The sequence below is a fragment of the Danaus plexippus genome (genome assembly GCF_018135715.1).
Source record: "Danaus plexippus chromosome 9 unlocalized genomic scaffold, MEX_DaPlex mxdp_24, whole genome shotgun sequence".
NCBI classification, from domain to species: domain Eukaryota; kingdom Metazoa; phylum Arthropoda; class Insecta; order Lepidoptera; family Nymphalidae; genus Danaus; species Danaus plexippus.
In genome coordinates this window covers 358843-384553 of record NW_026869847.1, presented here as the reverse complement: position 1 = coordinate 384553, position 25711 = coordinate 358843, and the positions used below count along the sequence as shown (strand labels likewise).

The following is a 25711-nucleotide window of genomic DNA, read 5'->3' as shown; positions in this document are numbered from 1 at the left end:
TTATGGGATTTATCCACAAAAACAAACGTTACTTTCAGCGATCAAATTATATTTATTAAGAGAAAACGTATTGACAAGAACACAGAGTTAACAAAAAGTGACATCACACAAGTCGTGATGTGAATGTTAGTTCAAAATTGACAGCGACAGTGACAGTGGCGCCAAATTTAAATTTTCAAGTTTCTTTTATTAATTCTAATACTATCGAACGCACGTAGGAAATATTATACTATTTCGGAATAAGATAGATAGATTAGAGAGATTGCCATCCTTACATCGACCCGAATTCGTATCTTTCTTCTCTTTATACTCGAAATCTCACTTGTTGCACAGCCTCTATTTCCAGTGCTATTGAATTTTTCAGAACATATATACTTGAATTTATGCTTGTCGAGTAGCGAGTTAATTTACTTTTCAGAAAATTTAACAATTTAAAAATTTTACATATTGAGAGATATAGCGTTTATGTATAAATAAGTTATGAGGAAATAGAATTAAAAAAACAATTTTATATATAAATATTACGTAAAGTGCCATCTATACTTCAAATTTAGAACTACTATCAACTCTATAATGATTCATATCAGAGACATTCAAGGTTGATGTACTTTTAATTTTTAAGATTTATTAACGTATTTTTTATTATTTTACTTAATAACTACTTGTTTTTTAATAATTTCATAAAATAGATATTTTCACCAAAAATAATCGCCCAAAGATGTTACTGGCAGCACTGCTTACAGCTGTCATGTCATCTAAATCGCGCGCCAGCTGCCGACAGCGCTTGAGGGAAAAATTATTGCTTTACAAGCGGCGTAGCGCGCTCGCATGTCTTGAAGTACATCAAATATTAATCGTTTTTTTTAGAATTAACGATCGGCAAACGTATACTTCTATATAGGACATTTACACTAAAACGAGTACACTGTTACATAATGTAAAATTAATAACTAGGGAGGTAGAAGTATTATGTATGTGTAAGTAAACAATATATATTGTAGTGCAATTATCGTTGAGAAATGCAATTTGTTGTTTATGTGTAAGTAGTGTTCTAAGGAGTTCCGTGACATCAGTAAATATGTCTTTAAAGGTAAGTTTTAAATTGTAAATTCTATTAAATGTGGAAGTAAGGTGCTGCAATGCGGTGCAAATAGCTCGATGAATATGTTGTTAACAATCCATTGAAACGAATGAACAGAAAATTGAAACGCGTTTAAATTATTTTAATTATATACCTCACGGTATATAAAGACTTAAGTAAATTGTGATTCATTATTGCGGATTATGCAATATAAATTGTTAAAGATTGAAAGGGCAGTCGATCCATTATTTCCTATTTTATATGTAATCAAAATAATCGTGCGGGAAATTAAAACATTTGATAAGACATTACATTTTCGAAAATATTTTTAAAAATCTTAATCTATCGCTATATTTTATTCAGAAATAAATAGAGTATTTGCTATTTAAAATTCCATTTAAAATCTAATTTATTATTGAATTGAAAGAATCGCGAAGTATCGATATTTTAACAAAAAAAAAACATATTTATTGAGAATTTTCATAGCATTATTAAGTTATTCTCTTAGAAGAAAAATGTAACATTATTATTGGTCGTAATATGTCGTTGTATTGATGGATAGAGCGACATACAGGATTCATCAGGAAATATGGTGACATATATTTGAGTGCACTCTGCTGTCACATGATTGCAGGTTCTATATGATTCCAAAACTATCCCTTTCTGTGTTCGTTGAACTGATCCTATAAGTTCATAACGGACTATTCTTAGTGATTCATCCAATAAAGTTAAAATCAATACGTAATTATTATTTTTTAATGACGCATTTCCTAGTCATAAACGAGATCGAGACAGATTTATAGTTAGCGGTTTGACAATCTAGTGTGTTTTCCATATTTAGACCAGTTGCCACAGTTGCTATATTCCGACCTAACCAGTTCCTAAACCAGTCGGCGCCCAGTCACTGAACGAAAAACCACTAAGGATAGTCCTCTTATGTAGTTAGTTCATTGTTAGTGTGGGCACCAGGGAGCAGGGGATAACGTCACCCCATGGGAAGATAACAATAGCGAGGCTGCTTAGGAAACCGCGACAAATACACAAAAAAACAATGTTACATTTGAATAAACACTTAATTGTCGTGTGTACAGAATGACAACAGAGGTAAGGTAACACATGTTCGGAACATTCGAAGATTCAGCCATGAAACGTTTATAATTTTCTTAAAATAAAATATATAATTATTTTTCGTATTTATTTAATCACATAATATTTCATCCCAGTAGTCCAGATAAACGTCGTCGTTGCTCTTCATGGGTAGCGCATATAGAATCGACCTTTGATAATCTATATTCATCTGGACAAAGAAAAGACAGATTCATCTGGACAAAGAAAAGATTGTTGTTCACAATGATATGTTTATTGCTTAATTAATAATCTTTAATTCAGAGATCCGGATCTCGATTTCCATACCCCCATGCTAGTCGGTTCAAAGTGACATCAATATGTAGTAATCAGACTCCTCACAGTTCTTAACTTTCATCCCATCGTCGCTGTCGTATTCAGAGTGAAACCGCATCCTCGCTCCGGAAAGGAATTAGAAATTAGGGTCACGGGAATAATTGTGACGGATACATTTCGTCTTATTGTAAATTTCTCTCCATACAAGGACTGAAGACGTCGGTATATGGATAGTTTAAGTTGAGGCTTAGAACTATGAGACATTTACTCTTTTTACGATTTTGCTGAATGTGGGCCGTTTAATAGCTTATATAGTAAAAATATCTAAAGAAGACTCGGTCGCCTGGATCGATCGTGTAGAACTGGCCACAAGTAAACAGACTGGAAGATTAAGAGATCTTTCTAAGAATATATTAATTGTATTATATTGTATTGTATTATATAGTATCATATAGTATTCATAGACGATCAACTCATAGGTATCCAATATACCTACCGCTTATAGCTGGCTCTTAAATACATCTTAATATGACAGAAGTGAACCGTGATTGCCTAATAGTAATCGTCGAAAATGGCAAATTACAACATCATGTTTTAAGATAACCGCTCTACTTGCAAAAACATATATAAAGTTGTTTTATTTACTTTAAGTAATTTGAAATAATTATGAGCACATTTCCATTAATTACAAAGGTTATTTAGAATAATTAAAAAAATGTTGGTCTCTATGAATATAAAATAAAAACCAAATATTCTAAGCGGGTCATTTGTTAAGGACATAGATTGTGTACGATTCAAGTAGACAGGTTGTGTAAGAACTAAGTTAAAAAAATTATGTCTTTTGTTTTCACACAATCAGTTTATTACTTCATAGGTCCGCTCTGTGACAACATGACAAGGTCACAATAAAACAGAATATTATATATGTCTCAGGTAAGGCTGGACCGAACATAACCAGGAAGTTACAAAATATGATGAGATGACTTCAAAATAAAAGAAATATTTCACTATGAGAATTACAACGAAAGTATCACTTACGTATCATTATGTACATAGTAGAAATAGGAACTTTATCTAGTGGTGGAGGAGCTTACTGCTTACAAGTTACGGTCATATATTTTTGAAGTTTTTATCATTTCAGTTAATCGTATTAGTGTCATGTATCTCGCTTTATCACTGAAGTAAGAAAGAAATCATACCAAGCCTAATATGGAACATAATATTGTCATTCATTGGATGATAGTTAATTAAAATTGTCCCAGGAAGTGAGCGAGTCTGAGATAATAGAGCAGAGAGTTTAATTAACTGTAATGAACTAGTTAGCGTTGCGCAAGCGCACTGGCCGGGTACCGCCTGCCAGCTTGTTGTACGGACGATGGGATTCGTATAATCCGTTAAGATTCGACCGTCACGTAACAATTAACAATTATATTGATCACTTTCACTCGTAACAATTCGACAAACTTTATCATTACTATAATAATGAGCACTGTATATCCAATAACACTATGATAACACCTGTCACCTGTTGCGTGATTACCTACCGCAGTGTAGCTGTTGTCAGAGGCAGTCAGATTTCGAGCCAAATGTGTCAGGAGTTTGACACACATTGGATATTACGTAATGATCGTAGAGAGTGAGACCACACGTACATGACCTGATGCTAATATTGATGACCTGAATGACAACTTTTAATATGACATTAATTAATCATTTGATTAATATTAATAAAATAAGTTATGTACAAGCAATTATTAATTTAAGACAAGCAACAAACAAACTTCTTTAATTAAGTTCAAGTATAACGTAATGTGTTCTTAAATTCTACAGTTTTATTTTAAATTTATTGAATATACTTAAATTCACGAAAATTATGGTTTGGTTAGGAGTACAACGTTCAATGACATTACGAATGATTTCAAAAAACATGAGATAAATGTGAAGTTCAAACACACATTCCGATTTATCTTTAGATATGACGTCTGCGTGATGTCATTTATCTGATTTCCCGGACTTAACATACTTTGATGTTGTTTCGATAGGCACGCAGTCAGCATTGTTGAGTAACCAGTGATATTGCAATAATGTTTACAAACAATAACCAACCTAATTTAGTAACCCTTATCATTATAACTAAACTATTGCATAGTTAAGAAATCCCAGAAAGTTGCCATATATTGGCAACAATTAAATTAGATAGTATCGCTTTAATCCATTTTTCCATGTAGGTACTTTAACGGGGAAATCCATAAACGGCCAAGCGAATGATATATTCCACTTAAAATATTCCAATTTTATATCATGCGAAACCTTGGTTAAGGATAATACTAGCTTGCTCCCCGGTAACTGAATTTGCATGTAATCGTGATCTACAAGAATCCATACAAACTTAACCCTGACCTCGTTTACCGAGGCCTCTAATAACAGCCTTTCCTGCACAGCAAGCCCTCCTCGTAGGAACAGTGTATACATTATAATCAATTGTATAAAAGACGACAAAACCAAAGTAGTATAAAACGCCTTCCATATTTTATGTAATATACAGTCGAAGCAGGTAGCATAGCTTAATCGATTCCCGAGCGTTCCGCGCCACGACCCCCGTTCCCGCGGCTCGTTTGACTCCCGGAAGAATTTTCATTTTCATTTTCATTTGAGCTTTGCTAGTATTATAAAAGAACAGTATAATTATTATTCTAACTTATTACTGGAAACCTTTATATTATATACTTATAATTATGTATCTCCTTTTATAAACATTACTTTATAAAGACATTTAGAAACATTTATAAACTGTATATTTACATAATAATTTATGACCCATATATAACGTCTCAAAACCTTTCCACGTCTACATACTCGTTCCAACGTTCGAGTTGTCCTAATCTGAGCCTCCCACTTATTTCCTTTTCCTAACAATGTTCCATTAAAATCTCTCTTTGATCACTCACGTCATGAATGTCGTGGTATTTTAAGAGTACGTCTTCTTTGTTAACATCATCTGTTATTTTTGTTCTTTGAATTTAATCTTCAAAGTGCTGAAAACTTGTGATAATCGTGTTTCCTCGAAAACATTTTCATTATATACAAAAAATAAAAAACAAACGGTCATACTTATCTACTTTTTATACTAATTAAAGTAATATTGAAGGACGACAGTATTTTATCATTAAAATCATCTAAATACATAGTTTAAGAAAGTACAATAATCATAGTATTTTTTAGGACGAGACATACGAATGTTAAATGTATATTCATAAAAGTAGTACGCGACCTTGGATTCAAACATTAACTGATATAAAACAGAGCTCGTTGCCAATTTATATTATTTGATGAAGTCTAAGTACACATCTCAAGGATGCTGGCGTCGCAACACATTCTCTTGATATACTTGTCATTAATTATGATAAAGGAAAATGATACAAAAATAATAAGACAAAAAACTACCGACACCATCTGTGCTCGGCTTCTAAGTCATGTGGTTTTTCTAATCGCACAAACCTAACCGACGTCTCAGACTTTTTAAATGGATCATAAACTCCCTACCGTCAATAGAGAGGTTTTTAAGAATTCATCGGTCGTGTTTAAGAAACAGATGACTTGAAGAATACAAACCAGTATCAGTAACAGGATTTTTTCATACCAGAGGTTGAATGACCCGGTGCAAACAGCGGAGTCCCATGTGGTGTGTGTAGGAACCGCGACGGAGAACGCATTCTGAAGTGAATGCAGACGTTATTGTGAGGAAAACAACTAAAAAGGACCGTCAATAAATACGGTGCCGGTGAATGTTTTGTGAACTGCATTTAGTTCCAAGGTCGTCTTGAATTCCTTGACGTGTTTTCTTTATAATTCGGAACGCCCGATCACAAATTTATTTACAATTTAGCAACCAGTCTGAATTACAAAAATTCTTCATCTAGTGTCAAGTACGAGTCCAAAATACCGTTTACATTCCATCTACTCCTCGAAATCGTTTCACAATTGTTTTGAACATTATAAACAAAGCAAGAAGCCGTTGATGGTATTGCGTTATTAAACTTATATTAAGTCGCAGTCAAAAGTCATAAGCAATCACAGTTGGCGTCATGGCGCAAATTCAATCTGAGATGTAATAATGACATTTCCTGGTAATTGCTGGCGTCGCAACCATGCAAACAATACTTGTATTATTGAATAAAAGTTAGGGCATGCCCTAAAGATCGTTGACCCTTCCAGTATTTCCTCTCCAACTTGTTTTTTTTGCTGCCTACAAATTTTTAATTTTTTTTTAAATGATAGTAAATTTTAGATCAGTTGTGAAATCTTTATAAAGAAATTATTAATTTAGTACAGAATTTATTCTTTACTAATAATAAGTTTGAAAAGAATAGAACCTTTAAAAGGTTAACAGTTTGTATAATTTAGTTTTAAAAATTTATTGTCGTCTCATCACTTACAAAATAAATTCGTTACGAAGCCAATTACAAAATAACGTTGGTGTTTTTGAAGGAATTTCCCACGACAACCTGCAATTGGTTGAGAATAATAGAAGGTTAGTTGAATGCTTCTTGATGGTTGACCATTCGACTTTCTCAAACCAGAGGTCCAAACAAACTAAACAAATGTTCTCACTCACCGTCAGTACTCCGCTAATTATAACTGTAGCTAGGTTAGAGCGCAGGGCCATTATGCAACTATAATGCACTGCTATTGTGGCTACTAACGTCACACGAGGCTACAGATTTATTGTTTTCGTGATTAATGGACGTTTATTACTTAATAAAAACATTTATTTTTCATTGAACCACTACCAAGAAACCTTCCTTCCTATTTATCTGACGACTCTCCTCAACTTTATCTGTATTTATAAATAGTTTAGAGACCTACAGATGACGCTCCGTGTGGCCGTAACCTCTAACGTGATCGGTTAGTTTGAGGTTTTGTTATCATCGTTAAGGTAATACAATGCGCTTTCTACTAAATCATGCAGTGTTTCCACGGTGGGTGGATATTAATAACATATTTGCACGCGACGCGAGAGAAAGTTTACTTTTGACACCGATAACGTTCCTTGTGGGTCACACGGCTGCGGGCAGAGCGCATCACTCACATCTTATCAAACATCTGTTACGAGGAATGAGCAGAATATAAATTTAGATTAGTCCCGAACAAACATCGCTAAGTGTTCGTTGTACGAAGACTAAGGTAATTGTAAGGTAGTTTACACTTTCTAAATAATTCAAGGTCGCTATGAAATGTTTGGCGAGAACAGAGTCATTGCTGTTAATAATGGTCACCTGTGAATTACACGGACGAGCTGGTGTCACTAACTGTAACTAGCCCTGCTTTGACGTCATCACTCGGTTCGTGACTATCAATAGAAAGTTTTCATGTAAACAATGGTTCAATGTCCTGTGTCCATTGTGATACTTAACAAAACATTTCCCTACTCGTTCTGCCCACTCCCCGTCCTCTGGATGTCCTCCTCCAGATCTCTGATGTCGTCACATTTGTTACGTAACACTGCTAATGTCAGTCCCGTTGTACGATCATCCGTCATTTTTTGTCCATCACAAAAAGCCGGCGCCGTCCGGACATAAACAACTCTCTGTTTCTAAGACGCTCGGTTCAAACACAAGTTTATAGCTTTTATATAATGTCTAGAGGCTCACCATGTCTCTCTTGAATCGAATAGTATACATTATATGTGTAGTGTAACTTTATAATGTTCGTTAATTTTTTTGCCACTATATCATACGTCTGTAACAATTATCGGAGCGAACGATAAATTATAGAAAAGAAAGCTTTTATTTATATAAATAATGAATACCAAATGAATCTTAGTAATAATTGTGTTAAACGAAGTAAAAATATACAGGAGGTTCATAACTGATTATTTAAATACTTTTTGTTGGTTAAAACAATTAACGATCTGGTTGAGGCAGTAGGCGGTAGGTACGTTTCAAATTAATTGCTGTAATTGATGCTTAATTTCGTAGTAATGATCATAATGAAATTTTTTAGACAACAACTAGTTAATTCATCATGCTCTGTTTAAAATTTAACAATAATTTAATTTTTTTACAGTAACCGAATATAACGTAAGGTACGTCGGACGAGTCGAGGCCATTTTAACTTCTATATAGACCAGTTGTATATTTTGTTGTTTCGCAATATTTATTACATTTAGATAACTTTCTAAGATTTGCTTATTAAATTTTATGATATATTTCTTCATGATTCATAATTCGGTTTAATTTTAAGATAATAATTGAAGATGAGACAATGACTTAGTTAATTGTAAGAATTTAACTTGTGTTTTTACATTGAACAGTAATAAGATACAAAATGATCGGACTTCACGTTTGAAACTCAAGGTTCTTGCTTATTAACATATTACTTGAATTATATACACAGGACGGCTGTATGTGTGTTGGTCGTTCGTTCTGAAGTGTTATATTAATCTATGTGTGCACGTTGTTTTTCATTTACCTCTGGTTTTTGTTATTCTGTGTCGTTACTATCTCAGCTGTATATGTCGTTGTATAACAGGTCATAGTGACACATAACGGTCATCTGTAAGTCTATTCTTGTGCTTTGCTCAATGCACTTTCGGGGCGATTTGGTTCTTGAATCTGGATGACCTTCTCCATTTAGATTGATTTATGTAACGATTATTAGTTGTAAGTTGCTAATATAAGTGTTCCACATTCCATGCTTATATATTTTAATCTCCGATTCATCACAACAGACGACCCAATTTAGTTAATTGTCTAGTATACTTAGTGTTATTTCAGGCGTTCCTGTTGTTGTGTTAGATAAATGTACTTCCTGAAATACTCTTCATCGTGTAAACAATGTTTTATTTCGTGTCGGACGCTACACACTACACACATTCGAGTCTTATTAAAATCTCCTTTGATATTTAGCGTTTTGTTCGTTAGTATTGGTGTCGTTATTCGCGTGTGTGTGTGTGTGTGTGTGTGTATGTATGTGAATGTAACAGGACACTCCTATATCAACATCACACAGTCACCAAATATTAAGGACATGAAATACACAACGTATTTCTTATCGGAGCTATATGAAATGTAACCCGCGAACACGATCGACCACAAATTCTCAATTTCATTTCCATTTGATCTATATCGTGTGGATTCTGTTTCCCGTCCGTACAGTACTGATATCAGTGAAATCAGAATATTTGAGATCAGTTCTTTTATTCAGTAATAATCTAATGTATTATTTGTGTCCCATGTCTGTGGTGTCGTGTGTACCTTGTCTACACACTATACATCGACTCCACTCGACTTTTCCCTCACGATATCGTCTTTACATTATGTTACCGATGACTGAACACTCAACACACTCTCTGTACGTACACACATGCACTATCGCTGTATATTTATGTATAATACTATACAATTTATTACTGTTCTTGAAGAAGGTCAAGTGAACTTGACCTTTTTTATTACTCGATAATGCTATGAAATTGGTTTCACGTTATTTAATCAATGCGTTCAGACATATTTTATCAACAATTAATTATTTTTATTTCAATATCAAAACAAATTTTATTATTTTACAAAACATTTTTATTCCCGAAAAATACGAATTGGGTCACATGAACAATGTCACGAGGTCGCTTTGTTTTAATTACAATTGAATAAAAGGTTTTATGTCAAGTATTTTTACTTTTTTTAGTCCGGATTTTCTTTAAACACGTGGACACATTGTATGGACAATGTGCCCGCTGTAGCAGGAGGTTTAGGTCAATGAATAAGAAAATTAAGGTTAAGGTTTTAAGGACACTATTTTATAAGTGTTTGTAGTGACATGTACCCGTATATGATGATACATGTGTATTATACACAGATTGAGTTTATATCAAATACAGAATTATTGTGTTCTTATAGCAGTGACTTCAGTTAGTTATAATAACGGAAAAAAAAGTACATAAGGCACTCATTTATTCAACAAGCAATTTATTAAATAACAAATTCGCCTACTTGCAACAAGTTCAGTATCATATCTATGAGGAAACTCTTAAGACGCGAAGCGTCTGCGAAATGTTGATTTAATTAAGATACTGTAAGCTTGACAAGAAACATTAAATTATCAAAGTAACTCTTAGTGAAGTGCATTTACTCTGAGAAAATTATATAAGATAGCTACTACACATGCTCAGTTGCATGTTGTTTCAACGGATAATATCTAAGAGTAAACGACACAGCAAACGTTTCAAAACTAATTCACAAGTCATGTCCACAACAATTCTCGTTCACTGATAGTAAGGTTAGATCATTAGCACTGTTTTTGCTCCTTTTTTTTTCAAACGAATGGCGTAGAGTTATAGAGAGTTATGACCGAATATTGTATGACAAATGTTGCTAGGAGCTTTGTCTGCTATCATCACATATTTCCGTATATCCCAGATTTTAAACTGCGATCAAATGGAGAGTCCTTTATAATTTTTTTTATTTAAGTTGTATAAACAAATACGTGGTCTGAAAAACACATCAGTCACCTCTGTAGTAGTAAAGGCATGAACACATTAGCGGTGAGCGGATGTGTACTGTACATTATAATATGAACAGTGTCGTTCACAAAACAGAAGAGATTCCAGACTCATGAAGTAGGCCTTTTTACCGCAATCCGCGCTACGATCACTCACTTTATACAGTACAACGAACAGATTCCTCTCCACCGAGCGACCGTCCGTCTATAACGCGACTGGGTGACTTGGAATGCAACATATAACTTATTCACAGAACAATTTATATAATATATTTAATATGTATATAAAAGAAAAGTAAAATATTACATTCCGTTGTATTCAATAATTGCTGTGTCCATCCTATATACATGGTTCAAGTCTCCCCTCGTTCCCCTCCTCTATATCCCGTCGCGGGAAATGCAATCTAGTAGCCCCATAATATATTCTATATACAAATTAAATATTGTGTGTGTTATAAGGTACATATAAGCTATTTATATCTTGATTAGCAAATTCCATAACATTTTAAACGCTTTGAATAAATGTGCAATAAAAGATAAATACTATGCAGAACACTCAAATGATTTTTATTCTTTCAAATTATCAATTCGCCGCAGGCTGTATCGTTTACCTAAACGATCGCATCGCGTGAACGGGACTGATGAAGTTACTTTGTGCGGCTCTCTGTGCCTAAACTAATGGAACTGGTTTTTTGTCATTCTCTAATAGTGTAGTCATTTTATACTATTACCTGGAAACTTTTTAAATTCATACCTATTTGTATTTTTTATTGTTTTCTCTATATAACTCCATACCTGCCTGTTATTTTTAATTGTTGCACACACCTCTCTGTTTTCAACAATCAGAATAAGGCGATCGTTTACTACAAATTAAGAGATTGCATTTTCCTTTTAGAATCAATAGTCATGTCATAGGGGGGCCGCAGCGTAATTCATGTTGTGTTTTGACGGTAAACCTTGAAGAGATGGTTATCACGATAAAATAACTGTAGAGGAAACGAGTAACCTTCGTTTAACAATGTCACAAATTTTCTTAATAATAAAAAATAATAGCGTTAATATTGTATAATATTACAGAGCAGTAATAATAAAAAAAAAGATAAAATATACTTTGTGTTAATTATATCAAAGGGGCGAGCGCTCATTACTCCGAGTCCGGATCTTATTACTACTGAACGTTGCTACTAAAATTATTATACTATTAATTTTGATATTTTACGATCTGTGTCACGCAGTCTGTGTGCTGATTTATTTTCATATGTTCTTTGTTTTCTGTATCAACAGGAGTAGAAACTGAAAATAATACTGTTGAATGGAATAATATAACTACCATAATTCATATACAGGACTGTGATGTCTACATCAAGACATCCCAATACTCCTCTTACAGCAGTAAGTCACATGTCTATTATGTCTCCTTCCAGAAAGAGTCCCGTACAGACGTACAGTTCCACCTGGCGGCGCTGAGGGGTGACTGTGAACGACTCAAACAACTGCTGGATACAGGGAAAGTACACATAGACTCCAGAGACCGGGTGAGCCTACACAGACGTAGAATACAACCTACTGTTGTATATGTTAGGTACATATGTTTATGATCTTAGAATTATTGTTGCCTCATTTATATTAGCTTCATTTAAAAAACAAGCGTGAAAATGGAGCAGCTTGCGCATTATAGTTTACACGTTTGAATCATCACACTACACACGCAGCGTTTCCCGTCTCTCATTCAACAAGGCGATTAATATTATAATGTGACAGGATTTAAGGGGACAAACGATTAACACTGGATTTTGATAACCCGCTAGTGATCAGTATTGTGTTGCAACTAGGAATTTAAATAAATTATTACAAGAATTCATCTCATGTGATTTTGTCAAAATACTGACAAATTCAAACCATCATTCCCTTTTTAGCTTATCATAAAATATTAAGATGAGGAGCGATCGATAAAAAAGTAATTGTACAGAGTTTATAAACAACTTGTCAGTCAACAAGAAGATTTATCTTAATCAAGTACTAACTCATTAACGTTGTTTATCGTTCATGAGGCGAGTATTTCTTGGTATGAACATTATTAGTACAAGTCTTTATAATGAAAGAAAAGTAAAAACACGTAGTTTGTAGTATGTTAGTTACTAATAACGGGGAAACTGAAGGCCAGTTAGAAGCGAACCCGCGTTATAAGAATGTATTCTATCAGTAATAGATCTAGCACGGCCCACGTGCTGTGCGCTCCGTTGACAACACTCCGAGAGACAACTCTTTAAGATATACATAGTACAAGATATTAACTCGACGCTGGTTCCGTGCTAGGAGATGAGTCATGGTCGTGGGGCAACACAGTGTGCCACTTTCACTAAGTATCCTTATGTTAACGAGTTGCGCAACACACGGCTTATAGCTTTAGGTTAACGACGCGCTGAACAAATGTGACGCACGAGGAACTACCGAGCGACACGTGGATAGACACACGACGAAGATTCCGACAACACAAGGAGCTGCCAAAAAACAACACGGAACGCTTATGCTTATGTGTACATACTAGATACGAGTTACAGGATAGGGAATTCATATTAAAATACATATTACAGTGACAAGACTCGCTTTGATCTATGAACGATTGATCGATGCCTTTTACAGAAAGACCTGGTCGAAAAAATAATTCTCTAAGAGAGAGACAGACGGCGCATGTTAAGACGAGCCACGGGGTCCCGTTTAAAGTTTATGAATATGAAAACATGAGTCGGTGCAGCGCGAGGCGACCTCGGACACACCACGACTCTATCTATATGTTATGTTTTATATGTCCAGGACGGCACCACTCCGCTGATCCTCTCGGCGGCCATGGGGCACACGGACTGTGTCAAGGAGTTACTGGCCCAGGGCGCAGACCCCACTTGTTGCAGAACGGTTGGTACACACTACACACTCGTTACTAGAAGATAGATATATTGATAAGTACAAAAATTATTTGTACGTTATACTTTGTTATATTTATGTCTTCCTACCTCCAAGCACTTATCCTATTTAAGTTTTCTATACCTGTGCATTCAATAATAACGGTGTTCCACATTCGTAACATTTCCCCTAAATATGCCATGAAGTTATCCCAGTATCACCGTCTCTCTTCCAGACCGGTACCAGCGCCCTGTTCTTCGCTGCTCAAGGCGGGTTCCTGGAGGCGGCGCGCGCTCTGCTGGACGCGGGCGCTCCTGTCGACGCTCCCAGTGTGGTAACTGCCAGATTCTAACACCCGACCTCCCGGCTGTACTTGTACTCTATGAATTTCTCGCTCAACACTACTCACTTATTGATACGCGGTGTATCGTGAAGGAAACAGTACGTGATATGTTGGACATCATTCTATCACAGATGTACACACATCAGCTGACTAGTGTTCCTCAAAGCTATTAAGTTAGGGAATCCTTTTCTTGTTCGTTATGACTGGAAACCAAAGCTCAACCGTCTCAATGAAAGCAGCTTCAGGCGCCGAGACTGACAGGGTGAGGTCGAAGGGGCGGCTTTATAATAGGAAGGAATATCACCTGCAGCTTAGGCTTAGGTTTGTGGAGAAACAAAAATTGCTATTTGAATCCTGACTCATACATGTCTGATTGTGCATGAGCAAGGCCCAAAATACAATACACTAACGACGCCGTAGCCACTATTTTCTCTAAACCTGGCTCCGTAAAGCTTCCCTTGTTGTCAAAACTAACGAGACTCTTTAAAAGGTGGTTCTCTATACCAATGAAAACGTAAAAATATTAGCAAATGTAAAGTTGAACGAGATCACGAAAACTGTTATTAGTTAACGGCTTCGAATGCTCGATTTAAACTTGGTTAGAATACAATAAATTAAACAATAGTTATAAGGAAAACAGAACAATATTATAAAATAGGTTTATGTCCAGGACGGCGGCACGGCTCTGTTCGTGTCGTGTCAGTGCGGTCACCTGCCCGTGGTGGAGGAACTCATACACCGAGGAGCGGACGTCAACTGCGCCATGAAGGTAAACACACACAGGCACACACACACGCACGCACGCACGCACACGCACACACAGAGCAGTACTATGAACCTTCCGTCCTGACTTCCTCTAGAGGAGCCTTGTCGCCTCGTTCACTCGTTGTTCTCTCTCTCCCGCTTCACGTGTCTCCCTGCCGGTCCGCAGGACGGCGCCACCCCGCTGTTCATCTCGTCCCAGAACGGCCACGCGTCGGTGTGTTCGGTGCTGCTGGCCGCGGGTGCCGCTGTGGACGCGCGCCGCTCGGACCGCGCCACTCCCCTGTGGATCGCGTGTCAGTGCGGACACGCGGCCGTCGTGAGGCTGCTGCTGGCGGCCTGCGCCGACGTGGACGCCCTCCGACAGGTAGGACCCGGCACTAAGTCAACCATGGCTGTCTTATCAATAAACTACCGTGTTAAGTCCTCGTACAGTAGCGTCTATCCTCCCTCTTCCCAGGACGGTGCGAGTCCCCTGTTCAAGGCGGCTCACAAGGGTCACGCGGCGGTCGTTTCCGAGCTGCTGCGGTACCGCGCTAACAGAGGCCTGTTGCCGGTGAGTGTACACACGAACTATACACTGGACACTATACATACATCACCCTGGTGTGAACAATTGACACAACACTCACAACTTGGAGCCGGCTGCGAGTCCTCCATTCTACATACATTCCTGTCACCTCGACCCGCACTATACAGATCCGCTGAGTTAACCCCGTGCTTCTGTTTGAATACCCCTACTAAAGTCCTGTTGAGTCCTCACTATTCACTCTCCTACTGTATCATGATCGCTCCACTCAGTCTCCTTCATTCCTCTCGACTCTCTCCGCCACTACTTCTCCGTACATGTCTGTTTCACTATATTATTTCTTTCTATTTCCTTTTCCTCGCCTCGTGATGTACGCAGGCTCCATTCCTGTACAATCTGTTTTACCAACATAACAGACTGGGTTTCTTTAAGATTATAGCTCGCCAAACATTTGTAGCTTCACCGTCCCCTCCCTGTCCGCCGCACGGTTCCCTGTTCCAGTCCCGTAACTGTTTTTCTTGTAGCCACCAGTTCGTCAACTTTATGAATGGGGCTTGACCTCCGGATTATTACGGAGACATTCTGCACATATTTTTTAGCTTAATCAGTAAGTAAGGCACGGGCTATAATGATCCACAGGTCATATTGTGAATGAGGTCACGTGACACAGTCCATAGACGTCGCTGCCAGTTAGTTACCAAATGTATAGATTCAACAACTTTTCCACATCTCTCTTGGAGTCTATGTGTAGGAAGTCCAGCCACAACCAGTCCGCACACACACATAATGTATTATTCTGTTTCTATCTCATCAGAACGGCCAGTCCGCCCTCCACGGCGCGGCCATGTTCGGCCACGTGTCCTGCGCGCGGCTGTTGTTGACCGGCTGTGACGTCACAGCCGCCCTCCGGCTCCGTAACGCGGCCGGGCTCACCCCGGCGCAGGCCGCCGCCGCGCACGGCCGCCACGACATCCTGAAGTACTTCGACTCGCTCAGTAAGCCGCTCTCGTGATGCCAGCGGCTGCCGGCGAGGAGTCGCTCCTCGTGTCCGCCGCGCCCGTCGCTGGCCGGATCACGAACCCGTTGTTCAGTTCCTACTTCATAACTCGACGAGTGGATGCAGCACCGCGCCCCGAGCCGTGCGCAGCGCTCGCACGGGACGCGCATGTTATATATTTTTATATGTATACAATAATATTAGTCTCAGTGAAGCACAATAAATAATAAAGATTCCCTCAGACACGGAGTAGACGCTCCCAGACTGATCTTACCCCTCCTGCCGTCGCGCCTTGTCAGTACTACTGCAGCTGTCCTGCACTATCCTCGTCCCTCGCCGTTTCTTCTTTCTTCCCGTCTCTCGTTCCTCCAGGTATCTCGTATCCTCAGCCTGTATTCACACACAGTGTACCGTATCTAATATTCTCATATATCGTCGGGTCAGTCACGAGGCGGATTTTAGTTAAGTTATTTTTAAACTAAGTTTAATTTTTTAACTTCAGTTAGATATTAACCGGTGCTTTAACTTTATTTCTTCTGTAAGTACATTTAAATCGCTAGTCAATTAGAATTTTATCTAAAACTATGAATTTGTGTTCTACGAGTCTCGGAAGAATAAAAGTAGCTGTAAATATTGTTTTAGACATAATTACTTCTTTGAAAGTTGTTTTTAATCTCGCCCCGACGCTCCTGTTCACTGTAACGTTAGTGTTGACAGCGTATTTCAGCGTACCTTATATACATCAGACTGTTATCCCCGCCCGCCCCCGCCCGCCCGCCGGTGAGTGTCGAGCGCGGGGTCGCCGGCGCGGTATTTTTATGGTTGAAATTTATTATAAATATAGTTGTTGTAAAATAATTTCGCATTTGTTATTTCCAAGCTTCTCCCGGATACATTTCGCATGCAGTGACCAGAAGCTTACTGAATTAAAAGTGCCTTAAACGTTTCAAATAATTAACTTTATTAAATTTCTGTTAAAAAAATACATATTTCGATATTAAAGTGAACCAAGTAAAATTAAAGTCATGTAACCGTTACACGTGCAGCTTTGTACGACCTAGTGTTGTATACTACACGGTACTATAACTCACTCCGTTATCCACAACAGTTTAAAGTTATGACAGACAGATAGTAATCAATGCAGAGAGCATGTTTTCATTACACTAAGTCCTGTGGACGTTTTATAAATAACTCCATTGTATCAAGATTGTGTCAGTCACGTTCCATGTTATCTAAACACAGCCGAGCGACCTCGGCCAGGGTGCAGGCCGAGGGTCGGTCACTGGCCGTGAGGGATGTGCAGTGGAAGAATAATGTTAGTGGAGCGGAGTAACGTAGCTCACAGATGTTACCGGGAATGGGAGGGACCGTGCCTGCAACGACAAATATGTTGACTTATTGTATGTAGTAGATTAATATTCAGTAGCAAATTCTTTTGTCGCTACCATTAATATAAATAACTTATTAGAATTAATAAAAGAAACTTGAAAATTTAAATTTGGCGCCACTGTCACTGTCGCTGTCAATTTTGAACTAACATTCACATCACGACTTGTGTGATGTCACTTTTTTTTTTGTTAACTCTGTGTTCTTGTCAATACGTTTTCTCTTAATAAATATAATTTGATCGCTGAAAGTAACGTTTGTTTTTGTGGATAAATCCCATAACCTAAGAGGTTATGGGCCCAGCGAACTCTGGAAATAAAAGTGAAGAAGAAATATAGACAAAGAAAAAGTTACATTGTGGCCGAGAGAATAACCTCAAAATGGATCCCACGCGGTCAATGCATTTGGAAAAATTTGATGGAAATAACTTTCGACAGTGGAAATTTCAAGTTAAGTGTGCTCTGAAAGCAAAAGGAATTGATATTTCTATACCGAAACCAGAAGGAAATAGTACGGAGTGGTTGAAAAACGATGGCATGGCGATGTTTATCATAACTTCGTCAATGGATTTAAGTCAGATCACATTAATTGAAAATTGTGAAACTGCTAAAGAAATCATGTTGAAACTTGAATCAATATATGAACAAAAGAGTGAACTATGTAAGATGTTAATCCATGAAAAATTTTATCAATATAAAATGTCTCCAAATGATAGTGTAGCTCAACACATATCAAAAGTAGAATCTCTGGCAAAACAGCTAAATGAAAATGGTGAAAAAGTCAGTGAAATGGCCATCATTACTAAAATACTTGGTACTTTACCTTCCAAGTATCGACCACTGCGGCAAGCTTGGATGTCGATGGATCCAGAACAACAAACAATCATTAACTTAACTGCTCGATTGTTAGATGAAGAAGCAAGTTTGGCATGTGAAGATGAACAACAACAAGAGACAGCTCTTCTTGTTGCCAATAAAGGATTGAAAAAACATTCAAATCAAAACAAACCTAGTAGTAGTGGTCCAAATCAAAACAAAACTAATAGCAAACATAGTTTGAGTGCTATAATTGTGGGAAGCGTGGTCATTTTTCAAAGGAATGTCGTGCACCAAGAAAATCCAAGTACAGAAAGCCTCAGCAAGAAGGCGCAGATATGTTAGCATTTAATATCGAAAGTAATTACACAAGTAACCAGAAGATATTTGGATATTGGATAGTGGTGCTTCCGCACATATGACCTATAGAAAGGAATTCTTTATAGAAATTTTTGAGAGCAGTCAGAAAACATTGACATGGGAAATAAACAATCAGTGGAAGTGTCTGGTATTGGTAAAATTCTAATTCAGAGATATGTCAATGGACAGTGGGAGGACAGTGAATTGTGTGATGTACTCTATGTTCCCAGCCTGCGAAGAAACTTGTTTTCAGAAGGGGCAATAATAAGAAAAAATTTTACTATCATTAAAAAGGACACAAATGCTTTAATTTACAAAAATAGTGAAGTAGTCATGATTGCTAAAATTACAGAAAACAATTTGTATGAGTTAAATATAAAAACAGTGATTCCAAATACTTGCAACCTGGTTCAAAATACCCAAAGTGACCTTAAAATGTGGCATGAGAGACTTGGACATATTAATCTAAAGCAAATTAAAAATATGTGTTCTAATAGTGTTGTTGAAGGCTTGAAAATCAAAGACAATGAACAAAGTGACTTTATTTGTGAAGCATGTGCATATGGCAAACAGTGTAGACTGCCATTTCATAAATCTGTACGAGGAAAATTACAGCCAGGAGATCTAGTATATAGTGATGTATGTGGACCAATGAGTCATGAATCAATACAAGGTATGAAATATTTTGTATTATTTAAAGATGCAGCCACAAGTTACAGGCATGTATATTTCATTAAGAATAAAAATGAAGTCATGGAAGTTTTCAAGAAATACAATGCTATTATTAAAAATCAATACATGCATAATGTTAGAGTGTTACATACTGACAATGGGAAAGAGTATGTCAACAAGATATTTCAGGAGTATCTGGATAGAGAGGGGATAGTTCATGAGCGTACAGCACCCTATACCCCAGAACAGAATGGCCGTGCTGAGAGGGAACAAAGAACTATAGTAGAAAGTGCACGTTCAATGTTGTATGCCAAAGATGTATCCCTTGATTTATGGGCTGAAGCTGTTAATTGTGCAGTTTATATATTAAACAGGACTTCTTCTAGCCAGTGCCCTAATAAGACACCTTTTGAATTATGGAATGGTATAAAACCTCAGATAGGTCATTTGAAGGTGTTTGGAAGTGTTGGTTATGTTCACATTCCAGATCAGTTGAGAAAAAAATTAGATAAGAAGAGTGAGAAGATGATTTTAGTTGGGTATGATAATACCAATTATAGGATGTACAACTTAAATAACAAGAAGATAAAAATATCAAGAAATGTCATCTTTGATGAACAGCAAGTGCCAGAAACTAGAAAGAACATTGCAGAAATATGTATAATTGATAATGATATACCTGTAAGCCAGGAGACAGAAATTCCTGAGTCAGAAAATGTAGATGATAGTGTAACTGAAATACCATCATCTGAGAATGAAGATAGTTTGTTGAGTTGCAATAGTGACGATCCAGTATATGAACCATCTCAAGAATTGAGTGACATAGAATCACGAAGTATCAACTTGAGACCAAGGCATAATAGGCGTTTTGAAGCCAATCTTATTGAATTGTCAATACCTCAATCATATGAAGAAGCAATAAGAAGTCCTCAGAAAGATAAATGGTCAGAAGCTATCAAAGAAGAACTATCTGCATTGAAAGTTAATAATACTTGGACTATGGTGAAAAGATGTGGTCAACGAACCCTTACTACGAAATGGGTCTTTACTGTTAAGAAGAATGAAAATAATAAAGTTATTCGTTATAAAGCTCGTTTGTGTGCACGTGGTTATAATCAGATAAAAGATGTTGATTATCAAGAAATATTTTCACCAACAACTAGATATGATTCAATAAGAATTATTCTTTCTATTGCAGCTAAATATAATTTAGAAATTCAACAGTTTGATGTTAAAACTGCATTTCTCAATGGGTTTCTTGAGGAAGATATTTTTATTGAGTTTCCTAAGGGTGTATCTGTTAAGAATGATTTTGTGTTGAAATTGAATAAGTCTTTATACGGTCTTAAACAAGCATCTAGATGCTGGAACAAAAGATTTACTGATTTCCTAAAGAAATATGGTTTTATACAGTCTCAGGCTGACAATTGTGTTTATGTTGGCACTTTTGATAAAATAAAAGTATTCTTAATAAATATGTTGATGATGCCCTTGTAATATCCTCAAGTAAACAACTTATTAAAGAAATAATAGAGTACTTAAACAAAGCTTTTAAAATTAAAGAATTAAATTTAAAATATTTTGTGGGAATGGAAATTGAACGAAAAAATAACTGTATTTGTATTTATCAGAGAAATTATATAAAGGAAATTATTGATAAATTTTGTATGAGTACTGCAAATGCTGCCAGTACGCCAGCAGATGTAAATGTTATTATCACAAAGAATCTAGATGAGAATGTTGTTAACTTTCCTTATCGGGAGGCTATAGGTTGCCTGCTATTTTTGAGCTCTGTTTCTAGACCTGATATTTCCTTTTCAGTGAATGTATTAAGCCGATATGTAAACAATCCTAGTCAACAACATGTAAATGCTGTTAAACGTATAATTAGATACCTTATTAACACCATAGATTTATGTATAAAATATGGAGAAAGCAGTGATCTGATTGGATATTCAGACTCTGATTTTGCTAGTGATGTAGATACTCGTAAATCTACAACGGGTTATATTTTTAAAATGAATGGTGGACCAATAACATGGTCTAGTCAAAAACAAAAGACCGTTGCTCTCTCCACAACTGAGGCAGAATTTGTAGCAGCCTCTGAATCTGCAAAAGAAATTTTATGGTTGCAGCAAATTATGGCAGACTTGGGTGATAGTTTTAAATGTGTCACATTGTATGTAGACAATCAAAGTGCCATTAGACTTATTAATAACCCTGTCTATCATAAACGTACAAAACACATAGATGTTAAATATAACTTTATAAGGGAAAAGGTTGAATTGGGTTTAATCAAAATTAATTATGTTTCAAGTAAAGAGCAATTAGCAGATATTTTGACAAAAGCCCTATCAACCCAAATATTTGTTTATCTGAGAGATCAGATATTTGGTTAAGTTTATATATTTTTTTTGAGAATTTTGAAATATTGTGTAAAGAATAAAGTTAAATTTTAGTGGGAGTATTAGAATTAATAAAAGAAACTTGAAAATTTAAATTTGGCGCCACTGTCACTGTCGCTGTCAATTTTGAACTAACATTCACATCACGACTTGTGTGATGTCACTTTTTTTTTTGTTAACTCTGTGTTCTTGTCAATACGTTTTCTCTTAATAAATATAATTTGATCGCTGAAAGTAACGTTTGTTTTTGTGGATAAATCCCATAACCTAAGATAACTCACAATATAAGGACAATAAAACACTTATGACAGAGTAAAACAAAACCAATCACCGTATCTACTGAAGTAGTCGATACTGTCATCAGACATGACACTGTCATCGAGAGTCTCGTCGATGGAGTGAGGAGGGGCGAGAGCTAACATCTCCCAAAACGTAAGACCCAGTGACCAAACATCTGTTCTGTTAGTGATGACTCCTCCGTGGATTACTTCCGGAGCACTCCAAGCTTCAGTACCTACAGCAAATGTATTAATTTGTTATATATATTGCAAATGGCACATTTTTTTCAGCAAATTGAAACTTTGAAATAATGAAAAAACATTAATTTTTACTTCCGATGGTGCAAACAAAGTATAAATAAATAAACTCACTCCAGGTGTAGAGCCTGTAGTGTAACAATAATGTTGTAACACCCACTGACTATAGTTCTGTTTGGTTCATATTGAACTCTAAATTTAATCGTTTCAGTGTTTGATTTATTGCTAGCGTTCATGATTGCCTCATCTATAATTACATGCAATACATTATCTTCCATCATATGAACATGTTTTATAATTACCATAGTACACAACATTGCCTGCCTTTTCCTTGTGGAAAACTCCATTCTCATCAAGAGGCAAAGTGACTCCGAAATCACAAAGTTTACAAATGATAAAATTACCATTCACCAAAATATTATATGACTTCATATCACCGTGAAGGATTTGCATCTTAGTGTGGAGATAACCTAAAGCACTGCCAATGTCAAGTGCAACCTGAAATATATTACAGTTCACTTAGTCAGGAACAGTAATGAAACCCACAAATCAATTGATATTCATGTTGTCGATAGTTCTAACATTCCAAAATATTGTAATTGAAATTATACCTTTACTATTTGCCAAGGGGCGAATGGCTCACAATCTTGTTCTTCTACTCTTTTTTCTATCATGTCACCGAGAGACAAATCACAGGCTTCCATTCCCAGGTATAAGATTTTGGATTTACTGAATGCTCTAAACCCTACGATGTTGGGATGCGACATACGCTTAAGCAGGTCGGCCTCGGCCTGCAGTCTTTCCGTGTATACTTTGTTTGGTTTTACACGCTTGTTTAACATCTTGAGAGCCCATGGTGACCGAATCTGTCCGGCTTTGGGCGATCTTACTAGCTGCATAACTGACACACCTATTTAAATAACATATTTATAAGTTAAGCATCTCAGTCGAATAACAGTTTCAGAATAACTAGTTAGAAATCTTATACCTGTTCCATAACCGAGTCTATTTAAAAATGGCGAGGGTGGAATAACGATTTTATCATCAGGTTTAATGATGTCTGTGTTTTAACTGGAGTTTTAAATTCGGCCATTGTATTAACACAATTACTACTATTTTGACAATATTTCTAGAGAATTTAATTATTTCCGTTTATATAGAAATCACATAAACAGACGAGTCACTTATTCATTAAACTGTAATATAATACTTCAAAAACAATTCAAATTGTTTAGTATTCAACGGAAAATTATAGTTTGACACTTGTAATGACATTGAAAAGTTGAAATATCTGATAGTGATTGGCTGTGTAGAGTGTACGAACAGGATCTTTTTTTTTGTAAATGTTTTTACGGCTCTGGATATGAGTCCTTTTGACCACGAACAGGATCTTTATTTTTGATATTGCCATATATAATTAAATCAATTATTATTTTTACAAAATATAAGTTAAATAGGTTATATGATAAAGAAAAGTCATTAATGTTCTTGAGCTCAAAAGCATTCTTCGAACTGTATCTTTTATATGCGCCGAATCCTGTGGAAGGGTGGGATTTTGCATCTTTTATTTCTCACCCCAAATTGACATATAAAAAAATTTGCCGCACTGTCGTAGGATTTATTTATATGTAGTGACTTCCTCTTTACCCTATTTTCCTATGAAGTTGACGTCGGCACTATCGCCGAACCTCTTTACAACACATCAAAGGCCTATTGAAAAACTTTAATATAAACAGCTATGTGAAAGGCAGTACAGCTGAACTTTTTTTGCCCTAGCTGAGAAAATATCCCTATAGGGCACTTCAAAATGTAGACATGGAAACGCAGTATAAAATTAGGATTTCCCCGGTTCAGTATTTCGTATTGCGACCCTAGTTCATTTTAAATTCAAAAGAGACAAAACTACTCAGCATTTAATGGATTCCTTACGGGTGCCAGGTCCACCGCGTTGCAGGGACAGGAGCTTCAACAGTGCTTGGGACTTGCAACCCAGGTGTAGATTTAAGGGGCCCCTGTCTAACGCGTCTTGAACGCTCACCTCCAAACTTCTCTCTATCTAACAAATTTGAAACGAGCCTACTAGAGCTGCCATTGAAGTATGTACGTTCTAAAAATAAATTGATGTTAGTTTTAGACAGGCCCAAGTATTTTAGTAGTTTATAGAGAGATTGAGCTAGTATACCTCTTTTTTTTTCGAATTGACAGTAGCTGTTAGCCCTATTGGCTTTTATAGCGTCACCGGGATGAGAGTATACCTCTTGCTCCCACTTCTAACCCTACAAAGTTACGACGGACCTATTCTTAGTGAGTTCGTTAGTGAGCTCATAATTTTTATTGACATTAGGGCATGGTCTTTGGGGAAGTTGGTTTCTCGAGTACCCGTAAGCACAACGCGTTTTAAAATTCGCGAGTACAAAAATATATCTGGTCTGGTCGCCGACACACAAACATCTTCTAGGATTTTATATTGTTTCTCATACGTATGCATCATCATAGTCCAATCCGGAGCCACTTTAAGGACAAAGTAAGGCTAGACGTTTGATTTTATAGCCCTAGTGTTCTCTCACAAAATCTATTGGTTATATTTGTTTGTTTACAACGAATAATTTTCGTTACACAAAGGTAAAATTGTTGGGATCTTGAGAATAGATATATTGAAAAATCTTTTTGTAGTCATCTGTAAAGCAAAGCATTATTTGTGTTCTCCAAAAGGGCGACTAAATGATTATGTCTGCAATTACTGTACAAATTGCAGGTTTTCACGGACTGTTTGCTTCTCTGATTTAGGGCTCTCAATTGTCTATTAAATCAGAAAATTTAAAGGAATTATTAAACATACTAAAGTCGTTACCACATATACACTCCTCGCTGTAGGTTTGGAAGTCATCCACAATAAATGGATGCTAATCTTTCTGAACGTGTTCGGTCAATGCGTTTCCTGAAACTCGTCCCCCTGAGAACTACAATAAATAAAAGAGAAAGTTACAAGAAATATAAGAGAAAGATGGATGTTAGTTTTTGTTGGTC

The 25711-nt window shown here is 36.4% G+C and overlaps 2 protein-coding genes across 3 annotated transcripts; one reads left to right on the top strand and one right to left on the bottom strand.

Annotated features, from left to right (window-relative positions):
- The first annotated feature begins 735 nt into the window (after nucleotides 1–735).
- On the top strand, nucleotides 736–17201 carry LOC116767348 (ankyrin repeat domain-containing protein 29). 2 transcript variants are annotated; one of them, XM_032657630.2, is made up of 8 exons: nucleotides 736–1090; nucleotides 12403–12513; nucleotides 13793–13891; nucleotides 14115–14213; nucleotides 14893–14991; nucleotides 15154–15351; nucleotides 15445–15540; nucleotides 16328–17201. In XM_032657630.2, the coding sequence occupies exons 1-8, from the start codon at nucleotides 1079–1081 to the stop codon at nucleotides 16523–16525; spliced, it is 912 nt and encodes a 303-aa protein (XP_032513521.1). In that variant the 5' UTR covers nucleotides 736–1078; the 3' UTR covers nucleotides 16526–17201. The 2 variants fall into 2 exon arrangements, with proteins under 2 accessions (XP_032513521.1, XP_061383272.1); XM_061527288.1 differs by lacking the exon at nucleotides 736–1090 and having other exon boundaries at nucleotides 12421–12560.
- Nucleotides 17202–17447: 246 nt separating this feature from the next.
- On the bottom strand, nucleotides 17448–23964 carry LOC116767349 (lymphokine-activated killer T-cell-originated protein kinase). The gene is given in 6 exon segments (XM_032657631.2): nucleotides 17448–17883; nucleotides 22480–22662; nucleotides 22987–23182; nucleotides 23296–23594; nucleotides 23673–23730; nucleotides 23733–23964. Coding segments are annotated over 6 exon segments (942 nt in total). The 5' UTR covers nucleotides 23778–23964; the 3' UTR covers nucleotides 17448–17722.
- Between the last annotated feature and the right edge of the window lie 1747 nt (nucleotides 23965–25711).

Bases quoted from the DNA above. Each gene is read 5' to 3' on its own strand.
- LOC116767348 (XM_032657630.2), top strand. The intron at 12,514-13,792 runs GTGAGCCTACAC...TTATATGTCCAG, and splicing joins ACATAGACTCCAGAGACCGG to GACGGCACCACTCCGCTGAT. The intron at 15,352-15,444 runs GTAGGACCCGGC...CCCTCTTCCCAG, and splicing joins ACGTGGACGCCCTCCGACAG to GACGGTGCGAGTCCCCTGTT.